Raw genomic sequence first — 26,675 nt, 5'->3', positions numbered from 1 at the left:
GCTGCCTGGAGGAGAGTCCAAGGTCTGCTACTTGCTAAGCCACTGACCATTTGGAAGGGCTGGGGGGCAGGGATTGAAGCCACAGTGGCCTCACCCTCTGAAACAGAGTCACATTAACTACCACAAGAAAAAATGGGTAGGAGAGAACTACATGAGCCTGGCCCTGCCCAGCCCCCACCCCACACTCACTCCCCAAAAGTGCCAAACTCACATTCAAGACAGGTGTCCAGCTGTGATTTCCAAACAAGAGGGGTACCTGTCCTCAAGATAGCAACATCCAGGATGGCAGCCAATGGGGAGGAGCATGGGTGGTGGGAAGAAAGAGGAAACCAACCTGTCAGATGGCCTCAGAGGCTGGCCAGCAAGGCCTGGCAGGGGGCTCAAAAAGGGAAGGAACAAGGCCCATCCACACTCTGCCCCAGCGGCCCTGCCAGCCCCTTCCCCACCTCCTCCTGCAGAAATGACTACTACTTCCAAGGTACCAGTCACAGGGCTGGGTGCCAGGAGACTGGAGGAGGCAAGTCAGGTCTCCTGTGGTCTATGCTCAAGCAAAATGTCAATGAGCAGACCAACAGCATTGGAAATGTCCTAAGGAAAAGGGGGAATGATGGGGCATCTCTGAGCAGATGAAATTCCAAACAAGCCCTGGAGATTGGCGGGAGGAGCCTAGGCAAAGACTGGGGAGATCAGGGGAAGTCCTGGCAAAGGCTCAGAGGCCGGGAGGGGCTGGGCATTGCCAGGGTTACAGGAAGTCATTGTGTGTGAAAGGAGAGCAAAGGGGAGGGAACAGGAAGTGCAGGGAACCTGCTCCTCCCAGTAGCCATCTGTCAGGCTAAAGGGCTGCATTTAGTCTCTGCCCATCCTCAAACCCCCAAACTGAAGGCCTCCAGCTGCACAAACCCCCTCTGTGGAGCGCCGTGGTTGCAGGCCCTGACATTTCTATTGGAGGAGGACAGGAGGACAGGAGGACAGGCCCAGGGGTCCTCACACACCCCCAAGCTGGAAACATATCCTTAGGGGGATTCAACTGGTCCAGGGTGCTAAAAGCAACACAGTGACCTGCCCACCTGACCATCTGCCTGAGATAACCCTGAGCAGGCTACACAGTAACAGCAGCAGGGCCTGACCCTTCATGCATCCCACGAAGTTACCCTGAGCCTGTTCTGGGAAAGTTCTGTACCCCCAACAGCAGGCCCACAGCAGCTGTGATTGGGGTCCAGCCCCTGATCGAGAGATACAGCAATCATGTGAATATCAGCCAATAGCTCACAGCCAGTGGGGCAAGGCCAAAATAGAACCCCCAGGTCAGCTCTGGGAGGGCAGGCCACCTTGGATAGCCAGTGGGTCCCTTACCTTCTCCTCTGCCCACCTTTCCATCTGGGACCCATTCAGACCAAAGTTCCCATGCCTCAGTTTCCCTGTGGGTACTCTGGAGATAAGAGTACATCCACCAGAAAATGTGAAGCTGGGAATGAGGCAGTGGGTGTTGAGAGCCCGGATCAGGTGGAGGGGGTCCCGCGAACACAGGAAACCTGAGGAGGGCTAGGGAAACAGAAGCAGAGAGGTCAGGCTGCCTGTGTGGCCCCAGGGGAAGCACGGGAGAGTCCACTGGGATTAGCAAAGAGGCTGAGGAGAAAAGGGAAGTTGCTCTTAGCTCTTCAACTCAAGGAAGCCAATGCACTTCCTCTAGTGCAATAATGTCTTCCTGTTCCCATTGTCCATTCAGCAAGCACATGCCACCTCATCCTGGGTTGTGGCCCAAGGACAGGGTCGCCTTGCCATTGACCACAGGGAGGCTCTTCTGCAACAGAGGAAAAGAAGAAGCCAGATTAACAAAGGAAGTGCTGGTCACCCAGGGAAGTGGGAAGGACTCCAGCCTCCTGCAGTCCTCTGAAGGGGCCTGGCTCTGGCTCCTCCACAAGCCTCCACTCCTGTCTGCACAGCTCTGCTGTCTCATCCCCTGGAGGACGGCAGACCATGGGTTGCGTCCTGCTTCTGCTGCTGCTGCTGCTGCAGCTGCCAACAGCATCCCTGAAAGCTGGTGAGTGGCCAGGATGCCCCTAGTGGGGCTCTGCCTAAGCCACAGAAGGGGCTGGTGGTAATGGCTGGGCATATGCAGAGGGGTCAGTTGGAGAGGCCAGCCAAACTCCCACCCCCAACAAGGAGGTATGTCGGGAGCCATTCTCACACTGGGTGACTCCCGGTTAGGGTCTGAGGAGCTCTGGCTGTCTCGGAGCTTTCCCGGCCCTCTCCTGTTGAGAGAACCTGTCCGTGTGGGGGTGTAACTGACCACTGACCCCGGAGGCCCAATCACTGACCCTGACCTTGGAGTGCGGCCCCCCCTTCAACCTTCATTGGATGGAATTATCCCCTGAGTTTCTTGCTCCCCAATAAAAGGCTACTCCCTGGCGTGCTCGGCTCTCTCTCTCCTGCTAGCCCTGAGTAATCCTTGCTGCCCTGCCGGGCGGTTAGAGGAGGGAACCAGAGAGGGGAGCCGTCTCGGACCTGGTCATAGAAAAAGGTAACTGAGTCTGTGTGTTTATTTCGATCTCTGCTAGCTAACTTTTATGCCAAGAACCTCATTAATGAAACCATTGCGCTGGCCGCATGGTAGAGAGGTAGACATCCCATGGTGTGGGTCCACCTCAACCCTTTACCCTCTTTCCTCCTCCAAGCCTAGAGAGGGGGCACCAGAGGGACAGCCCTGTCATCTGTCCCACAACTGCCTGTGGAGGAAGGTGCTAGGAGATCTGAGGTAATCTTCTCTGTCTCTTATGGTGGCTTGATATTCTCTCCCCTCCCTCCTCAAGGTTACTCAGCAGCATGCAGCAAAGGCTACCGCTATTGGGTCACCCAACCAAAACACCTCAAGGCCCCCAAGGGTGACTCCATTACAATCTCCTTCTCCTTCTGTTACTCCTGGGTGTTAGCCGAGAATCCCGACGTGAGAATATCCTGGAGACGGAAGGAGTTCCATGGGCCATTTTTCTACAACCACACCTCATCTTTTACCCATGAGGATTACAAAAACCGGCTGTCTCTGAACTGGAAAAAGGGTCAGAATTTCGGCTCCCTCATCATCCAGAACCTGCGGGAGGAGGATGAGTCCACGTACTTCTGCCGAGTCCAGCTGAATACGAAGGAAGGCACAAAGCAGTGGCAGTCCATCAAGGGGACCACAGTTACCATCACCCACAGTGAGCCCACCCCAGCTGAGGCCTCAGTGTCCTTGGAGTTCTCATCCCCTAACTGAACCCCACACTTGCTTGCCCTTCCCCAGGACCCCCTCCCTGCTCCCTGGCCCCTCCCCACACCTCTGCCAACTTTACCTTTGTTCTTCCCCGTAATCATCTGCTTATGGACTTTGCCCCTCTAGGGGCGTCCTGGCCACTCACCAGCTTTCAGGGATGCTGTTGGCAGCTGCAGCAGCAGCAGCAGAAGCAGGACTTTGCCCCTCTAGGTCCCCTCCAGATCCAGCCCTATCCAACTCCCAGGCCTCAGCACCCACCAGACTCACCAGTTATCCTTCCTTTTTGCTCCAAACGGGCCCTTCTGCCCCTGCCCCATGACTTCTAGGTGGATTTGGCCCAAGATGCAGCTTGCCATCCCTTGGTCTTGTGTCTGGGCCTTGTGTCTGTTACCCCCAGGGGGAGCATGTACCTTGTGAGTCCCCACCGCCCTCAGCTCAGCCCAGAATACACAGCATGTGCACCTCCAGGCCCTGGGAAGCCCCCAGTCTGCTAATCTCTCAGCCTCCTCTCTTGCTCGGCTTCCCAGAACCCACCCCTCAACTCTCCCTGCCCAGGCTCTTTTCTCCCCTGACCTGCTTCCCTCTTCTCCTTCCTCATCCCTCAACATTAGGGAGCCTCCTCCTCTCCCACACACCCCTCCTCCTCTCCTACACACCTCTCCTCCTCTCCCACACACATTCTAATCACAATGTCCCCATCTTGCACCATGTTTTTATCCTCTGTCACCTCTGCAGTGGCAGTAACAGCAGCTCTCACTTGCTAGCTGCAACAGGGCCCTGCCAGATAACTGGACATTTTCTCAGTTAACCTTCACCACGACCCTGCAGTAACAGAAAAGGTCATCTCATCTTTATTTTAAAGATAGGCAAACTGAGAGCAGCAGAATCTGAACATCTGCCCAAAGTCACGCTAGTAGTATACATGGGATGTGAAGGGACAGTTAAACGGCAGAACCCTGGTCTCCTAACCATCAGCCACACGCCTTGCCTATTGAGTTGGTCCTAGTTCGTCTCTCGACTTATTTTTTTAACCTAATAATTAGGACCATTCACAGACGCTTCAGTAGCACTCCATAGGGGCGTTGGAATTGGGACCTGTCTGTGTCTGGGGGGCTCTCAGGAGGCCTTCAGGTGGAGACTATAAGGCAGTACATTGCCTCTAGAAATTTTTCAGGAATCTAATAATCGACTAAGTGGGTTTCCCTTTCATAATAACCCATGCTAGCAAATCTCCATGACAGTGATTAATGACTCCTCCCTACCAGAGCAGACCCAGCCTCCCATGGTGAACCATGTCCTATCTTAACCACTGTGCTGGTTTTAGAGTAAATAGTTTCGCTACAGCCTTAATTAAGTAAGATAGCTTGGATTTATATTTCCAGTGCCTCCTACCCACTTCCTTAGATGGCCTTTTCTGAGAGATTTTGGGTTTTCTCAGGCCCCTCTTCCTCCTTCTCTAATTCCTGTTTGCTTTTCTCCTTTCTTTGTCTTCAGTCAGATTTACTATGAGGTTTTTGCTTTGGTTTGGGTTTGGGTTTTGTGGTGCTAAGGACCAAACCCAAGACCTTGCACCTGCTAGACAAGTTCAATACCACTGAACTACACCCCCATCCCAGCAGTAAGTTTTTTATCAATAAATTACTTTTTTTTCTTTATTTTTTGGTGCTGGGAATTGAACCCAGGGCCTTGTGCATGCTAGACAAGCACTCTCCCAGAGCTTAACTGGGCCTCACTAAATTGCTGAGGCTAATAAATTACTTTTTAATTAATCCAAGTAACCTAATATTCACACCCATAATTTTAAAAGCCGAAATAAAGAAAATGATAAAAAAAAAAAAAAGATATGGTTGCCAGGCACAGTGGTATGCCTGTAATCCCAGGGGCTTGGGAAACTGAGGCAGGAAAATGGGAAGTTCAAAGCCAGCCTCAGCAACTTAATGAGGTCCTAATCAACTCAGTGAGACCCTGTCTCTAGATAAAATACATAAAAGAGCTGGGGATGCAGCTCAGTGTTTAGCCTCTGGGTTCAATCCCCAGTACAAAAAAAAAAAAGATTTTGATCCAATTGAAGTACCAGCATGCAAGATATCACAACTGAAAGAATAGTTGCAGTAAATATAACTGTTTGTGGTTGGCTTATTAAGTTTTTTACATAACTTTACTTTTATAACCAAATCTAATTGTTTTCATTTGTAAAAATTCTATTTTAAACAAAAATTTCCATCTCCCACTAGCGGTTGAAAATATTTACTTTAAAATTCTTCTAAATTTTTGCTCAAATCTTTACATAGTTTCATTTCTTTTCACAAAACATCTTTAAAATACTGAGAACTTATTTTTATATATGGCATGAAGTACAAAACTAAATCGATTTTTCTACAACTAGATTTTTAATCAACTAAATTGATTTTAAAGTAACTAATATATTATCCCAATCCTTTTGTTGTTGTTTTTATTTTGTGGTGCTGGAGATTGAACCCAGGCGTTACACATGCGACAGTTCTCCACCTCTGACCTACACCCCCAGCAGCAGCCCTGGTCTTCATCTGTGTCACTGATGTTTTTCTTATGTCAGTAGCATGCTGTTTTAGTGACACTAATTTTCACGTTTCAATAGAAAAATTATTTCTATCTCAAACACATATTCTTGTCTCAAACACTGTGATATTATGGCCTTCCTATTCTTACACTTAGAGGTTTGGATTGGTTTGCCAAATTCAGGAAAATAAAAAAAAAACACTCAGGCTGGCTCAGTGGTAGAGCACTTGCCTAACACATGTGAGGCCCTAGGTTCTATTCTCAGCACCACTTATAAATAAATAAAATAAAGGTCTATTGACAACAAACAAAAGAAAAAAAATGAAAGATGCTCATTGGGATATTTTAAAACATAATGGCATTATATCAATAAAGCAATCAACAGAAACTGAGATCAGCATGACATGCCACTTTCCCACCCAGGAAAGGGTTCTGTTTTATACCCCTCACTAGACCTTGGCAGTATTCTAAAAGGTCTTGTAAATGTTTTATAGGATGTTCCTTTTTAATTAATCCATTTTTAAGTAGGTAATATTCTAGATTAGCTTTTGATATCTTCAACAAGTTTTTACAAAAATTAAAGCATAAATTCTGATCCAGGTGGAAGTGTGTGTGTGTGTGTGTGTGTGTGTGTGTGTGCGCACACGTGCACACACGTCTACCTTAATGTCCTGTATGCATATGTCTACCTTAATGTCACTACAGCCTTAATTAAGCAAGATAGCTTTGATTTATGGCAGCATCTTCCCTATTTCCTCCACTCACTCCCAAAATCTACTAAGATGACAGCAAAGAGAACTTTATTAGGCAAAAATACTCAAGAACAAAAAAACATGTGTGAGCTAAGTGTCCAAAGGCAAACTTGGGAGGCTGGAAAGACTGCTAGAACTGACTCAGGAGACCAGAGTTGCTGAAGCCAGCAGTGGGGAAACTCAGAAGATACAGCACAAAACAACAACAGTTCCAACACAAAATCACTTGAGGGTTCTATAATGCCAACCCTAGGTATCCCAGGAAGTGGGAGTGAAGATGTATTTGGAAATTACAACACAGTTGAAAATCTTAAGAAGTTGGGGAAACTCCATTCCTCCCAGGCAAAGAATGGAGGTTTGCTTTCCAGAACAGGTGAACCAGAGGGATTCTGGGGTGAGAAACCCCAGACACAACTGGGCAAAAAGACTGGGGTCTCATCCTTGCACGGAATCCCCCCCACACTGATGACTGTTGCCTAGTGTCAGTTGTGCCTGGGAAACCCAAGGCTAGAGCCCCACTTTTCAACTATGTTTACACTGAACACTTAGGAACAACTCCTTCCAGGAAATGCAGACAGCAAAACAAACAGGAGAGTGAAAAATGGAATCTGGGGAAAGATGACCTCCAGGGAGGAAGGAAACAGGTCCCATATGCAGATCTGGGAATCAGAACAGCTGTCACTGTCTCTATAGTAACATAGGAAGCTGAAAAACCATGGTTGAATGCCTGGAATTCCCAAGGAAAATCATTTCATTTCATTCATTCACTTAACAAATATAGATTGAGTGCCTATCATGTCAGGTGTTAACTGGGCCCTGGAGAAAGTCATTAAAAACACCCAAAAGATAGGACCTACTTTGGAGTGGGGGAAGAAAAAAATGTATAAATGAATTTTGTATGTGAGTCAATTGGTAGTGAAAAAAGCAGAGGAGAAAAAAGCAGTAGAAAGAGTAGGATAGAGATTTCTAAGGGTATTTCTTCATACAGATTGAACTGGGAATGCCAATGATGACTCCATGGCCCTTGACTGGAAGCATCTTGAAGGACAGTATTACCATTTATTGTGGGAAGGGAAAGAAAATGAGAAGGAACAGGTGTGGGAAGAAACGAAGAGCTCTGTTTTGAACACTTAAGTCTGAGTTGTTATTAGACTACCAATGGCAGCATGAGGAGGCATTAAGACATGAATCAGCAGTGCAGGGAGAAAGTTGACTGATAGACATTCTTGGGAGTAATCAGGATATTAATGGGATTTAATATCATGTGACTGGATAAGATCAGTAAGTGGTGTAGAGTCAGATGTAAGTTGGGCTGTCTGACTTCTCAGCATTTAGCATTTTTTACTCTCTCCTTATATGAACTCCTGATGGTTGCTCCCCTACCCATATTTCCCAACTAGTGAACAAGATTCAAAACCCTCACCCAGATACCCCCACTTCTCCAGTTATTTTTCATCTTTCCCCAGTTGCCAAGACCACCATGCAGACTCCCATCAGCAAAGCCTCCAAAACGACTGGCATCAAGGTCACAGAGAGCAAAAGGAGATCAGGGTCTCAGCCCCTGAGTCTGGGAGCTGCAGTAGGAGTGGCACTGTCCATTGCTGTGTTTGTAACTGCAATTTTGGCATTGATGGTCTTCCTCAGGTGGAAGAGAAGAAGAGGTAAGCTTGACCCTCTTCCCAAACTTCCAAATTGGGTGATCCTTAACATTCACCTGCATCAGAATCTCTGAAGGTGCTTCTTAAAAATGCAACTCACTGTGGGGCTCCCCTCAAACCCACCAAGTCAGGCTCTGAGGTCTGAGCTTGGAAATCTGCCTTTTTATAATCCCTACAAGTGGGATCAAGTTCTGAGAACCACCAATCCCTGTCTACACAATTGGGTCATCTGCCAGTTCTTCTCACTTTAAATAGTCATGTCTCATCAATTCTTACCTTTTGGTTCATAGAGAAGGGAGGGCTTACCCTGGGAAAAGTAAAGGAGAGAGCAGAAGGAACAGAAAGTTGGATCAGCTCAGCAAGGATTGGTCCAGTGCCCACTTTCCAAAGAGCCTGGTTTGAAACTGGAGAATCAAAGTGGGTAGAGTGGAGTCAGCTTTCAAGAAACTTAGTAGTAGAGGTGGTGGTGGTGGGAGAAGCAAGGTGGGGAAAGATCACAACCCCATTTATTATAGAATCAAAAATAAAATAAAATACTTGGAAACAATGTACAAAACATTGTGGAAGGGCTGGGGTTGCAACTCAGTGGTAGAGCACTTGCCTAGCATGTGTGAGGCATGTGGTTCAATCCTGTGGACCACATAACAATAAATAAAGTAAAAGTATTATAGCCATCTACAACTAAAATAAATTTTAAAACATTATGGAAAGAAATTAAAGAAAGCACAAATAATTGGAATGACAGCTCGTAACCATGAATTGAATTAATGTTAAGATGCCCCATTACCCAAAGGAATCTACAGATTCAGTGCAATCCATGTCAAAATCCCAATGGCATTACTTTCTGAAATGAAAATTTCATCCTAAAATTAGAATTTCAAAAATCACCAAATAAGTCAGTCATGGTGTGCACTCCTGTAATCCCAGTGGCTTAGGAGGCTGGGGTGGGAGGACGGCAAGTTCAAAACCAGCCTCAGCAACTTAGAAAGACCCTGTCTCAAATAAAAAAATTAAAAGGGCTGGGGATGTGGCTCATTGATTAAGCACTTCTGGGTTCAATCCCTGGTACTAAAAAACAAAAACATTCCAAATAGCCAAGTGTGGAGGACCCACACTTCTGGATTTCAAAACAATACAAAGCTACAGTAATCAAAACAGCCTGGAACTGACATAAAGACAGACATTGGAACAAAATAGAGAACCCAGAAATAAACTCTTGAATTTACAATCAAATGATCTTCAACAAGAGTGCCAAGATGTCTAAATAGGGAAAAAGAAAGAGGACCAACTGAGAGTTAAGAGGAATGGTCCACAGTGGCAGTAGAAGTCTTGAACACAATTCCAACCCTGGGGCTGAATCTGCAACGGGCAGAAGCAGCCAGCACTACGGAGAAAGTGCTAGAAGCTGTTTTTGTGAAAGGAAGGAAAGAACAATGGAGGAAAGCAAGGAGGAACATAGGAGTGGGCAAGAAGTTCAAGGGGGAAGAAGGAAGTAAAGTTTGGAGATAGGGCAAGGATGAAGGAGCAATTGACCAGAAGAGCTTATCTTAGGATTTGCTGTACAGGACTGTAAGAGGTGAGAGCTGGTTGCAGAATGCCAGCTGAGTCCCAGGCCCTTTCCTGACTGTTGGAGCAGAACTTCTCTGTTACCCTAGTTCCTTGAAAGATTGTCTGAGTGCAGGACACAGCTGAGAAGGTGGGATGCAGGATCATCATGGATGTCACACTGACATGCTGTTGGTCCTCCTACAGATCAGCCTACCAAAGCCCAAAGCCCAGCCAGGTGAGTATTTGTCCTCCCAAGATTGGGGGAGAGGAGCTGGTTTGGGAAGTCTCCTTGGGAAAACCATACAAGGTGCCTGTTACAGCCACTCTCCCATCCCTGACTCTTTTGTCCTCCAACAGACTAGGCTCTTTACCTTCACAAGCTTTATCCCCTGATAATGACCAGAGTGCACAGGTTTTCAGAGATTCTCCTATTTAGAACTGCTCCCTCCAGTCTTTCTCCTGGATCCTCTTTCCTTCCCTCCTTCATTTCTAAGCTACAACTTATGTTCATCTGGTTTCCCCTCAGACTTGAACATGTCTTCCTGGACACATCCAGCTCCCCAGATCCTCTTGTCATTCTTGCTGCCTGTCCAGTCTGTCCTTTTCTCCTGATGAATACCCCACAAACCCCAGGCATCCTCTGCCCCAGCTCACCATCTCTCTCATTCTTTCCTCTTCATCCTCCCATTACCATACTTTCCCAATTAAGGTCTCTCTCTCTCTCTTCTCTCCCTGCCCAGCTGCTCTTCTTCCCCATCTCCAGGTCCCTTCTCCTTCCAGAGACCCAGACTGAGCAAGGGCCCAGAAAACCTGAATTTATTCTGTTCTCCCAGTTTTAGCCAAGGCAATACCCTCCCTACCTCTCCTAAGTGCCCCCAATACAAGCAGCTTCCCTAGAAAACCCACCTTTAGTTGGTGCTAAGACCTCTGCTGGACAGCCCCACCAAGGGCTCTGATTCCTCTTCCAGGCAGCCTCCTTCTGGGGGGGCCTAACACCATCACATTCATCCTGTGTACCAGAGCAGATTGTAGTGTCCCCCAAAAGGAGAACCAGCATGACTTGACTCCCTATGCCCAACCTCTAACCTACTTCTCAACCTTTTGTCCCCATGCAGTGAACTCTTCTCAAACACTGAGGAGCAATATGAGAATGTTGAATATAGAGGTAAGTCCTACAATCACCATTCCCAAGCTTCCCGGGCCCTTCCTTCTTCCACCAAACACCTGCTACCTCCACATGCACCACCTCTGTGCTCTCCCCCATTCTGTTCCTCACTTCATCCCTCCCATGTGACCTGCCCATAACCTAACGATACTGGGTGCTACAGCCCCTATCATTTGTCCACTTGTTTGCCATACCACTTGCTCTCAGCACTCCTTGGTTTTCCCCTCCATAGGACACAACATACACTTGAAAATGAAACCTGAGGTAAGCAGCTCAAACTTGGCCCTGAAGGAGGTAAGGGGGATTTGGAGAAGGTAGCATGCAAGGAATGGAGGGCCTGTGGTGTAGGCAAGGTACTCAAGATGTAGGTCTTTGCTTTAGGATAGGAGAGCCAGGCCCCAACATGATTTGCCTCCCTATGCTCTATACTCCCTATAACCTACTTCTTCAGAATAGAATATAGATTCTTTTCCGGGGAGCCTCCATTCTGGGGTCTAGGCCCTTCCTTCCCCTCCAAGGGACAGGCCACATGATGAGCTGGTGGGTTCAGCGCTTTGGCATCATTCTAACTTCTTTTTCCTGAGACAAGTTGGTTGCTGAAGCCTTGGTTTGGGGAACTTGAAATCTTTTCTTAAGGCCTAGATGCAATGAGAATAAAGTTCAGAGTCCTATAAGGCAAGACTATGCTGGCTTAGTAAAATTCTAAATACCTATGCAAAAAAATGTATCTGTGGAAAAGATCGCAGTATAAAGAACATGGGCTTTTTGGGTCAGAAAAACTTGGATTAAAGCCACTAACATCCTCTTCTTTTGGTTCTCACCCAGGAAGACAACATTGTCTATGCTTCCCTTTCCCTCTCCAACTTGACCTTGCCAGGAGCAGCTCCTAGCCACACTCTTCATGGGGGCTCCCCGGAAAAGAGCCTATATTCTGTTCTGAAGACCTAAAGAGTGGGATTGAAATGATGATCTTAGATTCAATTATGCTTAGGGCTGGAGTTGTGGCTCAGCGGTAGAGCACTTGCCTAGCACATGCAAGGACCTGAGTTCGATCCTTAGCACCACATTAAAAAAAATAAAGAATATTTTAAAAAAAGAATCAACTATGCTTCCTATGGGAAAAATCACAGCTTCCAATTACTAAAACCAGACAACTCAGAAATCAGGAGGTTTGAAGGACACAAAGAAATTGGTACAGCCATTTATAGTCAAGCCACCTCCTCTAGAAATTTTTTTTCTCAGTGACTATCTCAGGCCAGGAAACACAAATCCCCAAACCCTGGTAGCCACCACAGAACCAAGGACTGCTTCTGATCTAACCATCATCTCCCCTCACCGTAACCACTAGCATTATCCTGATGCCTTCCATCACCTCATGAAAACATCAATCCTGCTTAGACCATGTGCCCATTTGAGGCATGAAGAGATAGTTCAAGTACTTGCCCAAGGCTATAGAGCTGGCTAGTATCACTGAGCCAGGATCTGAACCCAGACCTATCCTTCTGGAGGTTCTCCCAGGACTCAGGTCTCACTGCCTTCCCCAGCTCCTATGACATGCAAGCCTCCCATCAGAGGCACTGATATGCCACAGTAACATGTGGAAGGAAAGAAGCCAAAATGAAGCACTGCTTAGACAGAAGCCAAACAAATCATATCAGTAACCTGCTTTATTAACACATAAACTGCACAACTGACTTGAACTTGTAGCCAATTAACAACCCCAAAATTATCAACTGCTCAGGGACCTCCCAAGAGACTCTTTCCCCTGCTGCAGAGAAGAGTAGGATAAGAGCAGAGGACTACTCCTCAAAGAAGGCTGCAGGGAACCCCTCTGCATCCTCTCCATGCTGTGGCTCCCCTTGCTCCTTGGACTCTCCTCCAATATCTTCCATGAGTTGCTCCAGGTCCAGGTCACTGGAAGCTTCATCTTCAGTGGGGATACTTTCAGCCTCCTTAGTTGGTGGTTCCTGGGGTCTAGGCCCTTCTTTCCCCTCCAAGGGACAGGCCACGTGATGAGCTGGTGGGGTCAGGCCCTTTGGCATCATTCTAACTTCTTTTTCCTGAGACAAGTTGGTTGTTGAGGCCTTGGTTTGGGGAACTTGAAATTTTTTCTTAAGGCCTAGATGCAATGGGAATAAAGTTCAGAGTCCTAAAAGGCAAGATTATGCTGGCTTAGTAAAATTCTAAATACCTATGCAAAGAAAACATATCTGTGGAAAAGATCGCAGTATAAAGAACATGGGCTTTTGGGTCAGAAAGACTTGGATTAAAGCCAAGGATATCCATATGCTCTATATGGGTCTTAAAACAAATTTTAAACTCTTTTTGAGTTTTAGCTGTCCTATATTTAAAATGTCAAATATCCAGTCATAAAGCTACAGAAAGAAAGAAAAGGAACAAGCAGGAAAGTACCCATCTAGCCAGTCTACAGTAACATTCAATAAACATTCTCTTCTCCTCAGTATTCTCCCTGGAATCAATCAACTCAAAACCCATCATGCTTTCATACTGTGTGTGCCGGGTACAATGTGAGGCATGAGCTTTCAGTCTGATTTTCATTCTTTCTTTAATGTAATGAAAAGCTGTAGAATTGTTCAGAAATGATCCTAGAGAGGATATGCAGATATGGATCTCATTTCTCCAGTGTTTTAGACCTTGAGCCTTACCTGGCTGGTCCAGATCAGAATTCCTTTGTCCTTCTTTCCTTCCCGTTAGGGGTGCAGGAGGCACTATGGATTCACTGCCCAGAGGTCTCTTCACTATCTTCTTTTTCAGGGTCCTGTCTTGTCTATCTGCCATGCCTGTATCACCCCCAACCCCCAAAATATCAAGGACATTTTTTCTCTCTCATAACAACTTGGAAAGGGCAGACTGTCTCCCCACATTTAGCCTCTGCCTTGCTCCACATCTTCTGCTCATTCTCAATCTAGTGAGCTCTCTCAGTGGCTTCCTGTTCCCCATCCTGCTTCGGTTTTTTTTTTACACCCCCCCCATCCCATCTTCTCCTTCTCTTTACTGTTCTTCTGAGAGTCGGCCTTCTCTAGGAAGCCATCCTTATTGGCTAAGAATTTAAAACCTCCCATCTTTAACCTAACATTTTATAAAACACAGAAATGAGGAACCTACAGTTTCTTCCCTGATACAATCAGCTAGTCCTGCCTGTGTTTTCAGGTCTTGGAGCTGAGATAGATGGACCCAGCTACCTGAAGACTCCTAATACTCTCTGCTTCTGCCCTGCCTTAACTGTGAGATGCAGCCCCTTTCCAGCAGGCTTGCTTACGTCTTGCCTTGGGCTTTTTTGAATGTGTTTTGGTTGGCTTTGGTCCAGGCAAAGTTGGATCCTGTGAATAGAACAGGGGAAAAAAGGATAAATTCAGTCATATAACTGTCTTAATAGACAGGGATGTTGTAGAATAGCGGGTGGGTTTTAGGGAATCAATAGTCACGTTCCCATTTTGTTTGGTATTAGTCAATGCAAGGTTTTAATGCATAAAAGAAGGAAATAAAGCTAGGTCACAGCATGATAAAAGCTGATAAATTAAAAATTAAAAATAATTAAAAGAGAAAGTGAAAAATCTATATTTCATATTCCTGAATAAGAGATGCTAAGTAACTGAGTGAATGAATATCCTAAGGGTCCACAGAGAAAAGAAAAGAGTAGAAAGGCAATCTGCTCTTCTCTCAAATTGCTCCAGAAAGGACCACAGAAATATGGTATAAATTGAGATTTTAATAAAAAAAAGTTCTAGAGATGTGAGAAATTGAGGGAACAAGGAGGATTGCAGAGAGCCTTCCTTGGTGGAGACCTCTAGGACATAAGACCAGCCAGCTGGTCTTCCTTGAGACAGAAATGAAATGGATAATAGCAAATGTAAACCCATCACAACCAGTTCCTTACAGGACTCTCCTAAAAGGCAGTCCTGATCTAACCAATATTTAAAGCTAATCTTACTCTCTTCTCTTCTTTCTCCTCCTCTATCTCTGATTCCTCCTCTTCTTTTTCCAAGTAGGACTCTGGGCTATTAGCCCCAGAAAGTATTAGGTCTAGAACAGGAAAAGAAAAGAAAGGCTAAATAATTTTTACAAAAAAAGTTGGTGAATTATGAAGCTGATGCCAGAGAATCCATCTTCTAACTCTGACTTCTGTGTCCAAATGACATTTTCCTCATAAAATTAGTTCCCAAATATCATGATTCCACCCTCTTCAAAGCTCATTACTATCCATCTACATTCTCTTTTCACCATCTTTTTCCCCATTCTTCTCTCCATCCATCTGTCGATCCATCCTGAATACTGGATCAATGAAATTCACAAGAGTCTCCTATTACAGAACCCAGAACCAAGCTTGAGCTGCCACTTTCATGGAAGAGTCTCTCCCCTTCCTCTTCAGCCTCCCCCTCCACTACTACCTTTTCCATTCCCATTGCTGTCAGATCCACTGTAACGACTCCAGAAACCAAATAAGTTGACCCGCTCCTGAGGGAACCAAGAAACAAAAACATCATCCACTATCTTCCTGAGGGAGCCTTTGCTCTCTGTCTTCTAAATTTTAGTTCTGACAAAATTTGTATTCATTTTCCACACCATTTTCACTTGAAATATTATATTAGGCCTATCTGGACTTTTATAGAGATTAACTATAATCTATTTTCCCAGTTTATTCATAATTCAACAAGTAACAGGGAAAGAGAAATTCAGTTCGTCATTCTCAACCCCACCCTTACCCCCATGGGCAGAATCTGAGACTGAAAAACTCTCAGATTAAAAGAGATTAGGGTACAAATATCTGAGACTTGAAGTTAAATAGGGAGGTAGGCTGACCCCTACCACAAACTGTGTCTCTTTAGGCTGAGAGAAGATCCCACTTGTTCAAGGACATGGGAAGAAATGGATGACTTCAGGAATCAAGGGAATATGGTCTCAAAAAAAAGAGCAGTTCTAAGATAACAACTATGGAATGCAGTGGGGAGTATGGTTTTCTTTGTGTCTAAGTCCCAAATAAAAGCAAGTATGTGATCTGAACACTCTCCCACCCCAATGTTGATCTGTTCTGCCTTCTGAGCCATCATGATGGCTGCCACCAGTTTCTGGCTGTAGTCCTTATTCCTGCACTTTTTCTGAAATGGAAGAAGATTACAGTCAATAATAGATACTGCTTTAAAGATAAGTCAATAATAAATATTAGAGAAGTGATCTCAACATGCTGCAACCCACCAGACATTATTTTAACTATTTGTTTCCAATTATTGATATAACACTCCTCTGTTCTCAGTCTTCTGCACTCAGAAACAGCACTCCTCTTCCTTCTAATAAACCTCTCACCAATTCCTAGAAAATTTTTCAATTGATATTTTGGTCTCCAAAGTAAATCTAATGGTAATTTTAAAAAAAACAAAGGAGTTTAGGTGATCTCACTTTTATGCTTCTCACAAGTTTCTTTAGATACAACTGTTTGATTTAATTCTGTTTCCTTTTCTAAGACCCCTGAATTTCTGAGCCTTTGCTCATCTTATAGCCACTGGACACAAAGTAACTCTAAGAAGGAAATATGACATACTTAACCCAGAAAGGCTTTGTGCCCCAGAGACATTTGGCAATGTCTGGAGACAATTTTTCATTTGTCATGACTAGAAGCAGGGTCAGGGGCAGGACTAGATGCCAGAAGACCCCAGGGATGTTGATAAACGTTCTATAGTGCACAGGACAGCCTTCCACAATAAAAGATTATCTGATCCAAAATGTCCACAGCACTGAGAATGGTAAATCCTAAATTAATCTGGGCCCTCATGTCTGTCAGTCCTGATTTGGCTCAACTGTAGAGTACCTTCATCTTCAGGAAGATCCACTATCTGCAAGCAGGGAAGGAGACTGAAAAAAATTGTTACCTTACTGCAACCCAGCAAAAAGAAGAGTGCCTCGTGCATAATTTTGCCCTTGGCATGACTGATCAGACCAAAGACCACCTCCAGACAGTTTCCCCTGGGAGCAGACCACACTTAATAAAGGGAAGATTTTTGTCTTCCAGTTCCTTGTATCACAAGAGACACCCCCCCAACCCCCCCACCCCCCCACCCCACCCCCCCCCACCCCCCCACCCGTCCACATGGGTTTGCTCACCACTCCTGCTAGCTCCAGGGATAGCTCCTGGAAATTCTTTAGCATGTTGACTGGGATCCAAGCACGAGAAACTGTTTCTCCAAAAAATGTCACGTGGTATTTAGACTGTAATAAAAGATAGTCTGTTTGGCTCTTGTCCTATCTACTTTTCTCCTCTTGCCACAAGTAGTGGAGAAAGATAAGGGGACTTACAAAGAAGGTGTTGTGCTTCATATGTTCCCTGAAGTCTGAATCCCCTACTCCACCTCATCCCACTATTCCTCCATTTTGACCTCAGGAATTCTAGTCAAAGCATCTTTATCAAAACATAAATGCCCTACAAGTGGGTAAAGATTTAATTAAAGACAAGTTTATTTCTAGGGGTAAGAACTTACCTCCATATTTCTAGCTCTAATTAAGGTCTTTTTTGCACTCAAGTCTGCTGCCTAAATCTATATTTCCAACTCTAAATATCTTTTAGGATGGATATGCTTGTTTATTACTCACCGGCAGAGAATCAAGATGAGAAGCAAAGAGAAAATATTCCCCCAGGTCAGGATCAGATTCGACCATGCCTGGCCACCTGGGGAAGAGAGACAGGCATAGGGGATACAAGAGAAGACATAAGATAAACAGAACACAAGCTAATCAATATACATGTACAGAAAAAGGCAATACATTTAGTGAACAAAGGATCCAAAAGGTCTTTCATTAGTCCCCTCCAATGGTCACTTTCAAATGACTAAAGTGACTTCCATCAATGTACAAAGAAGGTCAGAGTCTTCCTAGTAGAGTTGTCTTACTCTTATGCACATTCCCACAACCCTGAGTACAAAATCTCTAAGGAAGAAACTATCCTAATCTTCCTCATTCTCTTCACTTTGCATGTTCTCACAACTCAATATTTTAAAATGCCTTGGATCCCCCCTCCATTTTCTACCCAGTTATGGCAGCATTGCCAGACTTTTCTTCCTGAAACCTCAAGAAAACACGCTCTTTCAAAACCCTCGAGATTGATATTTTGTCTTCTCCCTCACCTCATGATTCCCCAACCTATGACTAGGAAAAACAATGCTCAGAGAAAATAATTACTTGCTAAAGATCAGTCTAACTTAAGCGAGACCTTAACTTTGAGAAACCTTAGAAAGACCTTGTTCTAAGGCAAGTAATGTTCCCATTACAAATGTCTGCCATTTCTTTCCCTCCCTGCTTGAATCTACCACTCTCAAGCTCAGGATGGATGTTTTCTCTTTATCATGGTGCCCTACCAGGGGTAACCATACTGCTTGGCCCAGATGATGGATCCTGGGACATAGGAGGCATAGGCCACATCACTCTCACGCCCTGTCCAGATCTCCTCAGGAATATCACAGCGATTATAATCCAAGTCTGCCAAGAGAGAGAAGGAATGAAGGGATAGAAAGACACTCATGAGGTAGAAATCTAGATGCAGGTTATAAGAGAACAAGAAGGAAGTAGTATAGGAAGCAGGCAGAACAAAAGTAGCACCTGGAGGAAAAGAATAGAGACCCATGGAAGAAATGCAGCCTGAGCCAGGAGAAGTAGGAGTGCTACCTCCTGATACTCTATAGAGATTCCAAACTCCCACTTACAAACCCTGGTGTGACTCTGTTCCCATCCTTGGAGCAATATGAGAGTAATTTCTCTGAGACTATTTTCTCATATGTAAAATAACTGATCATCATTATTTCTTCAAAGTAGTTTCAAACATTCTATAATTCTAAGATCATTGGGTCTTTCTCACCTGCTTTCCCCTATAAACCCATATCCCTTGCTATCTACCAGCCCAATATTCTAATCAGGATTGAGAGGATCAGACCAATACTGAAGAAAATGAAATTCACACAATACATATATTCAGAATTCCAGGCCCTTTCTTCGTGTAACTCTACAGGATGTCTTTCTCCCACTATTTATGCCCATAGTCATCTCCACAGGATAAGAAGCTCCTTTCTCCCAGTCACTACAAGGACCCCTTGAGTATAAAATACATACACCTATGTCATAGTTAATCTAAGGGATACATATCAGGAAAGAAGGAAGAACGATAAAACCTGAAAAAAAAAATCTACTTTTTTCTACCTGTATTCTGGTCACAAGACCAATTATCTGGGAGAATTGAAGGGTCAATGTTTCCACGCAGTCGCCTCCATTTCTCACAGTTAGGAGAGGAACACTGGACCCAAACTAAACATTGACCTGTGACAAGAAAAAAAACTTTCATAAAAGACTCAAAAATAGGTTATTCCTTCTTCAATCCAACTAAAAATCAATATAACTTTCCCACTCCCCCAGAATCACATCTCTATATAAATCTTACATATCAACTAGTTCAATCCCTGCCCTATGACTGGGAAAACCAATGCTCAGAGAAGATAATTATTTGCTGAAGATCAGACTAAATTAGAACTTGGAATTCAAGCAAACAGAAGGATAGGATAGTTTCCTGTATTAATAGTTCTTAGATAAAAAGATTGCCTTAGGGATGCGGGTATAGCTCAGTGGTAGAGTGCTGGCACAGCATGTGTTGGGCCCTGAGTCCAATCCCCAACACTGCCCCCCATCAACAAAAAGTTGCCTGGTATTTTTCCTGAGAGTGCTTCATTCTCTGTTGCATGACACTCCTGAAAGGTTCTTTTGAAGGGCTAACCAGCCTCCCTTGTGCTCAATATACAGTTCTTATCTGAATCTCAACTGAATTACCTGTTACCAAATTACCAAATTGAAACCTCTAAGACCAACAGCCCTGGGTTCACCCTCCTCCCAAAGACACTGATCTAAGTCTAGCACTTCTCTCCCATTTGCTTTGGGCCCCAAAGGCCAAGCCTCCATTTATCCATTATCTTCTAAATTCCCATCTCAACCTCTGTATCCCCACATCTTGACTTCATGTCTCACACACTTCCCCTCCCAAACTCTTCCACAGTGTCCTTTGAAATTCCAGACTTGAGCAACAAATGTTCACATACACTTAACCCCTGAGCCTCTGCCTCCTTTATGAAGCCTGAAGACATACTAATGACATTCAACCTGACCTCTACTCCAGCCCTCTAAGTGGATTCTGTCCCTTCTCACACTATCCATGTCTCTCAGGACAGAATGTTGCGCCAGCATCATCCTTACTCCTATTGCTACTATATTTAAATCTCTTCTTCCTTTGAGGTTCTACCATCCTTTAATCTCCCCTGTAAATATGCTGGTATCCAGCTGTCTTATTTTCTTCCATTTCTAGACTTCAGTCCAGATGACCACAGGAAAACCACCCAAAAAAACCCATTCTCTCAGTTCCTTAAATTTTTCCTCCATGCCACCTCAGTAATCCACTCCCACTTCCACATGCCCCAACCAGCCATCTATGGGAATCGTAAACCCTTTGATCCATTTATTCAAATATCTTCTCTGACAAAAAAAAAAAAAAAGCCCTGTGTGGGCTGGAGTTGTGGCTCAGTGGTAGAGTGCTCGCCTGGCATGCACAAGGCCCTGGGCTTAATCCTCAGCACCACATAAATGTAAAATAAAGATATTGTGTCCACCCAAAACTAAAAAAAAAAAAAAAAAAGCCCTGTCCTCTCCTACCTCACCTATTCAATGAGCCCTATATCAACTTTCTCAATCTCCCATCTTCTCTGCTTGGTAACAACCTCCGTTCTTCACTCTGAACCAATCACCTTTGGTTCTCTAACACTTCCTTAGACTCTCTTGCAGAAATCAGCTGCCTTTTTATCTGTCCTTTCTTCCACCCATGACGAAACACCACCTTGAATGAACCCAGTTTCTACCTTTTCTGTGCTTACACTCCTGAAACTGAAAGTTGCTAGAGAAAAACCAGGCACGTAGGTATCACTATATTTTCACAATTCATATCACCAACCATTATGTTCCTCTGGTAAGTTCACTCTCTCGTGTGAAAGCGATAATTATTCACAAGAAAATGAATGGAAAGAAACCACTCTAATGATATAAAACTGGATATTTATGACTTGGGATGAAATATTCAATGACAGCAATTTTTTAAAGTTTCTGTTCAAAAAACTGAAAGGAAAAGACAATGTGCTCTGAAAAACTGATGTTCACCATATGTGGTTCCAGGATAATGAAGACTGATGTCACAGACACACATTAACAGTATTTCAATTGGCCATTCATTCCATAAACACTAGCATCCTGAGTTTTGTGTTACCTCATTCTCCTGTCCCCTCCCCTCATCTTTCAGACAGCTTCCTCCTCAGTTTCCTTTGCTGGATTCTCCTCATTCTCCATCCAATCTTTAAATGTCACAGTTCCAAAGCCTAATCATGGGTTTTCTTTCCCCACACTATACTTTCCCCTAGACAAGCTCACCCATTCCCATATCTTTGAAATCCATTTTCATACCCGAATTACAGATTCCACATTGCCTTTTGGCATTGTGTGTGTGTGTTCTGCTGAGAACTGAACTTGGCCATGTGTACATACACTTCCATTGGACTACATCCCCAACCCTGATACTTTTATTTGGAAGTTTCACAAAGATCTCAAGTTTAGTACACCTAAGTTTATCCCACAAATGTGTTGTTCTTCCACTCTTATCACTTTCTTTTACATAACTGCTTAAGCCAAAAACCAAACATCTTTGACAGAACCTTTCCTCTCTTCCTGTCCCCAATATCCAATTCATTACCAAGTTGTCACAATTTTATCTCTAAAACTTATCATAAAACTAACTATTTCTTTCTCTCTCTCCATTTTTATCATCCTAATCCCAGACATGCTACCACTAACTTAGTAATTGGTTGACTCCTCCTTCTTTTCCCCATATTTCAACCACTAATTTATCACTAACGGATCATTTTAAACATTAATTTGGCCAGGCATGGTGATGTACACCTGTAATCCCAACTACTCAGAAGGTTGAGCCAAGAGGATCACAAGTTCAAGACCAGCTTGAGCAATTTAGTAAGACCTTGACTCAAAGTGAGATTTTAAAAAGGGCTACGGATGTAGCTCAGTGGTATAGCACTTGCCTAGCATGTGCAAGGGTTTGGATTCTATTCCCCAGTATCATGCACATAAAAAAAATTAAGAATGACACACTGCACTAAAGTATAAAATTTCACTATAGCATGGTCAAGGTCATTGATCTAACCACTGCCTACTTCTTTCCATTTTTCCTGAGGCACTTTCCCACTTCCCTCCCTTGCTCTCTGAACTCCAATCATACTTTTTTTTTTTTTTTGGTACTGGGAATATGACAAACTTACCCTACCTAAAACTTTATCCTACTCTTCACGTGAATAACCTTTTTTTTTTTTTCAGGTTTCATCTGAAATATAATTTCCTTAGAAATTCCCTGACTGTCCCAATCTTACTTAGGTCTCCATCATTTCCTAGTGACACTCTTCTTTTCCTTCAAAATATTTAGTGAAAATTGTATTTATGGGATTCACCCCTTTATACTTTCTTCTCCAGAAGACTCTCCTTTCCTTGGCAATTGTAAGAAACAGAAGGAATGGTTCACTTACAGCAAGAGGCTGACAAATTCACTACAATCATAATTCAACTCACAGGCGCCACCTAGGGAATGAACTCATATTTGTCAATCTAAAATCCTATCCTGGCGGTAATGAGTACAGAAGAGGGAGCCACATAAACCACATAAACCTAATGACACTAGTTTATTTGGAAGAACTGGAGAGCAGGTCAACAGGGTCTACAGTATACCAAGAATAGTTCTTAACACTAATCTGGACTATCTTTCTTGTTGGTACCCGCATAGTCTTTCTAGAGTTTTTTTCCAAGTTTGTGCAAATTCTATTATGTTTTTACAATCAAAACAATGTACATATACACATACATATTAGATACCACCTGACTTTTTACTATACCAATCCTTATACTTTGGATTTTGTTTTCTATTATTTTGGGGGTTTTTGCACAAGCCTGTTTTCTCCCAAAGTATTAGCTATTTATGTCTGAATTTTTGAACCTACTAATATATTGTATGATCTGTTTTATTTCTTGTCATAAATATCTAAATGTCACCTTGATTATTTCATATTATATTTTTTATTATCTAACACACAAAAACTGTAATTCTATGAATAAGAGCTATCAAATTTATTCATCACTGTATTTCTAGCTCCTAATGTACATGGCACACAATTAACACACTAATAAGTGTAGTTAAGAAAACAAATAAGTTGAGGATATAGTTCAGTGGTAGAGTTCATATTTAGCATATGCAAAGCCCTGGGTTCAATCCCCAGCACAAAAAAAAATTTCATAAAAATAAATAAATCCATATTCATTGTGACTCTGCCTTCAACCCATCTCAAAGGCTAAGGTGTCCTTCCTGGTGAAGGACAAATTCCTTGAATCTCTTCCCATTCCTATCTCAATTTCTCCCCCTCTATAAATAAATTTCCCTCAACATATAAATATGATCAAGTCTCTCTTTTAAAAGATAATGCTAGGCATGGTGGCACATGTCTATAATCCCAGTACTTGGGAAGGCTGAAGCAGGTGGATCACTTGAGCTCAGGAGTCTGAGATCAGCCTGGGCAACACAGGAAGACCTTGTCTCATTTGTTATTCATAGACAGATGAATAGATGGATGGATAGATGGATAGATAGAAGAAAGTTATAAACTGAATATCCCTCCCACAACTCTCCCACTCTATCCATTTTCTCCCTCTTAATTTTCTTAATTTTAGTACACTAACTAAAAAGTGTTTACTCTGCAACTAACTGTAACCATCCATACACCCTTACCAATCCATAGGATAATTATTATCAAACCCTAATGGCTTCCTAACTGTGATATCCTTGAGAATTTTCAAATCTTTACCCTCTTTGGCTTCTCCATGATAGCATTTGACATGATTAAGCATTCCCTTTCTTCAAATTCTTTCCTCCTCTGATATCTGTGATACTACTCTCATAATTTTTCTTCTACCTTTCTGACCACATCTTAGTTTTCTGCCTGGGTACTATCTAAAATGTTTGATACGTAAGGATTATGTGAATAAATGACTGAATGAATGGAATCTTTCTCTTCCTCAGTAGCATATTCTTGAACAAGCAACTGTGAAAGTTAAGAGTCTTTGCAGTTTCCTCTAACATTCTAATCCTTGTCTCTCTCCTCCATTTTGAATATTCAGCCCAGGTGGGCTTGCCAAACCAAGTGATAAACTTTGGATAAACTCACCAAAACCACTTTCTTCCCCTTTTTGCTGACCCCTGATCTGAGAATCACCCTGAATCATTTTCTCTGGTTGGTCTTTCTCTCTGCACTCATGTCCACCTTGAACTTTCTCGATTTTTTCATCTTCTGGGAAGGTAAAACAAAATATTATGAGGTGAGGAGATGAAGAAAAGAATCTTTGTAGATAGAAAAGGTCAGTGAAAAAGAGGAATCAAAGCCCAATAATTTCAAGACTTGGACTGAAAATTCTCAGCCTATTAACTGTTCCATTCTCTCATTTCTTTAAGTATCTAAGTCAGGAATCAAATTGTATCTGACTACACTTACGAGCTTCCCTCTTTCTTTTGCTTAAGGAAAGTCTATTAAATTTCTTCTCAGAAGGTACAGGAACCAGTTGGGCTGATTTAGATGTTCTTATCTCTGGGACATCTTCTACAGAGGCTGAAATCTCTGGAGTATGAGGTATCATTTTCCTCTCTCTGAAAATGATATTTTCAAATGAAAAAGTCAAAAGGAGCAACTTTTGAAAGACCTCAAGGGTGAAAGAAAGATAAAAGATTTCTAGATTTGGGGGTAAGGGTATAGCTTGGTGGTACAGGACACAATTAGAATGAATAAGGAAAAAAAATACCAATCCTATGTCCATTAAAGCCACCTGAGGTCATTTTACTCGTCTACTTGCTTATTTTTTTCTCAGCTGAAAGAGGTTTCTTTCCTTAGCTGAGAGAAATCAGTAGAAATAAAATTATATAATTTTTAATTACATCTTAAAATATTGTAAAAGTACATTTTAAAAATTTAGGTGAGATGAGCATGGTGGGTACATGCCTATAATCAGTAGAAACACCATAAATGACTAGATATATAGATAAATCACCATTTCCCAATGTTAATTCCCCATGTTTAACTTGCCTCCCTGGGATAAACTTACCCAACAGCGTTATCATTATCAGTAGCAGAAGTAATGCCTGGTTGTTTGTCTGACTGGGAAGTGGTCTGAACACAGGAAGTCTCTGCAAAATTAAGACCAGATTCCATCCCTCCCAAAACAGAATATTATAAGCAGAAAAGTGATAAAACAATCACTCAGTATTTACTAACCATAACATTTGTCTCTTTCCTGTGCCTAGAAGAGTTTACCTTTGGCTACTTGTCATATGATAAAACCTAAATCTTTAAATTTTCAGGAAAAAAAAAAAGCTAAAAATCTGTATCTTTCTGGAAGCCTTTCCAGACTGATCTGATTCACTCCAGGACAGCTAGATAATTATAACTTTATTTTTATATGTAAAATAATGCACACACACACACACACACACACACACACACACACAAATTATATCACTTTTCCTCAAACCCCTTCTAGGAACAGAAGTATACCTGAGAATGGCTGAAGTGTCAGACCATTCTCCTTAGCCTCAAACTTTGTGGAGAAGGCCCTGGGGCCTATACTACAGAGTTCTTTCTTCTAAAAACCAAAACCCTAAGATGTTAAAACATTAAAAACAGAAATATAGAAGGATGGATGGAGACTAAATTCTTCAAATCTGGGAAAACAATTTTTCTTTCCTAAGTAGACTGTAAACATATAGAAATGAATTAAAATTGCAGTTTAAAATATTATAAAAAAGAGCATTTTAAAAATGTAGGTGAGATGGGCATGATGGTGCTGCATGTAATCCCCAACTACTCGGGAGACTGAGGTAAGAGGATCATAAGTTTGAGGCCAGCTTGGGCAACACAGCAAGACATTGTCTCAAAATAAAAATAAAATGGGCTAAAGATGTAGCTTAGTAGAGTGGTCCTGGGTTCAATTCCCAGTTTTGCCTGCGCCCCCATTTTTTTTTTAAGACTATATTCTGAAGTCAATGTAATCCACTTTTCTAAAGGTCTGTACCTTTTATCTTAGGTGGGTTAGCCATGGTCCTATTGATAAGGAATTAAGTATTTCAAAGTCTTGTCTAATGTTTCTTTACTTATGAGGAAGAAAGAGAAGAAAAGATGTCAAACTTACACTACTTCTCAGATAAGTCACTTTACCTAATTGAAACCTTTTCCTCTTACCACAAGCCATACCCAAGCACTCCTGAAGGGACTTCTGAAGCACAATCTGGACAATCTCTTCAAATTCTGCATTGGTAAGACTTGATTTTCCCTGCAGAGATGAGGTAAGAAGGGAAAACTGCTTATCTTTTCACAGTTCTTTCCTCTGGCCAGTCAGGAAAACCTCCTTTAGATGAGGCAGTTAAGTTCACAGGACTGAAGGTATGAAGTCAACATACCTAAGGAGTTCATAAACTTTATCCCAGATGTCCTGGGAATAAAGGAGTAGAAGAAAAGAGAAATGTTTATAATATTTCTGTCTACTTCTACTCCCACCTCTAACCTACCTCTTTCTATTATTCCATCAAAATATCTTTTTTGTCTCTTAGGGAAGAAAACAGAAGTTAAAAAAATAAAAAC

At 42.9% G+C, this 26,675-nt stretch overlaps 2 protein-coding genes across 5 annotated transcripts; one reads left to right on the top strand and one right to left on the bottom strand.

The window, feature by feature from the left end:
* The first annotated feature begins 1,823 nt into the window (after positions 1-1,823).
* Pilra (paired immunoglobin like type 2 receptor alpha) lies at positions 1,824-11,936 on the top strand. 2 transcript variants are annotated; one of them, XM_077105933.1, is made up of 7 exons: positions 1,824-2,041; positions 2,931-3,197; positions 8,007-8,201; positions 9,951-9,981; positions 10,862-10,911; positions 11,144-11,175; positions 11,737-11,936. In XM_077105933.1, the coding sequence occupies exons 1-7, from the start codon at positions 1,978-1,980 to the stop codon at positions 11,857-11,859; spliced, it is 762 nt and encodes a 253-aa protein (XP_076962048.1). In that variant the 5' UTR covers positions 1,824-1,977; the 3' UTR covers positions 11,860-11,936. The 2 variants fall into 2 exon arrangements, with proteins under 2 accessions (XP_076962048.1, XP_076962047.1); XM_077105932.1 differs by having other exon boundaries at positions 2,811-3,197.
* A 701-nt stretch (positions 11,937-12,637) lies between these two features.
* Positions 12,638-26,337, bottom strand: Zcwpw1 (zinc finger CW-type and PWWP domain containing 1). 3 transcript variants are annotated; one of them, XM_077105929.1, is made up of 14 exons: positions 26,253-26,337; positions 25,144-25,225; positions 24,540-24,691; positions 24,216-24,338; positions 19,111-19,227; positions 18,276-18,396; positions 17,515-17,590; positions 17,029-17,133; positions 15,945-16,028; positions 15,321-15,387; positions 14,864-14,955; positions 14,192-14,252; positions 13,578-13,712; positions 12,638-13,030 (listed from the first exon to the last, which is right to left on the bottom strand). In XM_077105929.1, the coding sequence occupies exons 1-14, from the start codon at positions 26,284-26,286 to the stop codon at positions 12,711-12,713; spliced, it is 1,569 nt and encodes a 522-aa protein (XP_076962044.1). In that variant the 5' UTR covers positions 26,287-26,337; the 3' UTR covers positions 12,638-12,710. The 3 variants fall into 3 exon arrangements, with proteins under 3 accessions (XP_076962044.1, XP_076962045.1, XP_076962046.1); XM_077105930.1 differs by having other exon boundaries at positions 26,277-26,303; XM_077105931.1 differs by having other exon boundaries at positions 12,939-13,060.
* Between the last annotated feature and the right edge of the window lie 338 nt (positions 26,338-26,675).

The sequence above is a fragment of the Callospermophilus lateralis genome, chromosome 19 (assembly GCF_048772815.1).
Source record: "Callospermophilus lateralis isolate mCalLat2 chromosome 19, mCalLat2.hap1, whole genome shotgun sequence".
NCBI lineage: Eukaryota > Metazoa > Chordata > Mammalia > Rodentia > Sciuridae > Callospermophilus > Callospermophilus lateralis.
Note: the sequence above shows the minus strand (reverse complement) of the source record. Positions and strands in the feature narration are given on the sequence as shown.

Excerpts from the sequence above, each read along its gene's own strand:
- Pilra (XM_077105932.1), top strand. The coding sequence starts at position 1,978 with ATGGGTTGCGTCCTGCTTCTGCTGCTGCTGCTGCTGCAGCTGCCAACA. Across the intron at positions 3,198-8,006 it reads CACAGTTACCATCACCCACA|TTGCCAAGACCACCATGCAG; the intron begins GTGAGCCCACCC and ends ATCTTTCCCCAG. Across the intron at positions 9,982-10,861 it reads AAAGCCCAAAGCCCAGCCAG|TGAACTCTTCTCAAACACTG; the intron begins GTGAGTATTTGT and ends GTCCCCATGCAG.
- Zcwpw1 (XM_077105929.1), bottom strand. The coding sequence starts at position 26,286 with ATGGCTTGTGGTAAGAGGAAAAGGTTTCAATTAG. Across the intron at positions 25,226-26,252 it reads GAGGAAAAGGTTTCAATTAG|AGACTTCCTGTGTTCAGACC; the intron begins GTAAAGTGACTT and ends TTAATTTTGCAG. Across the intron at positions 13,031-13,577 it reads TTCTGATCTGGACCAGCCAG|GCCTTAAGAAAAAATTTCAA; the intron begins GTAAGGCTCAAG and ends CATTGCATCTAG.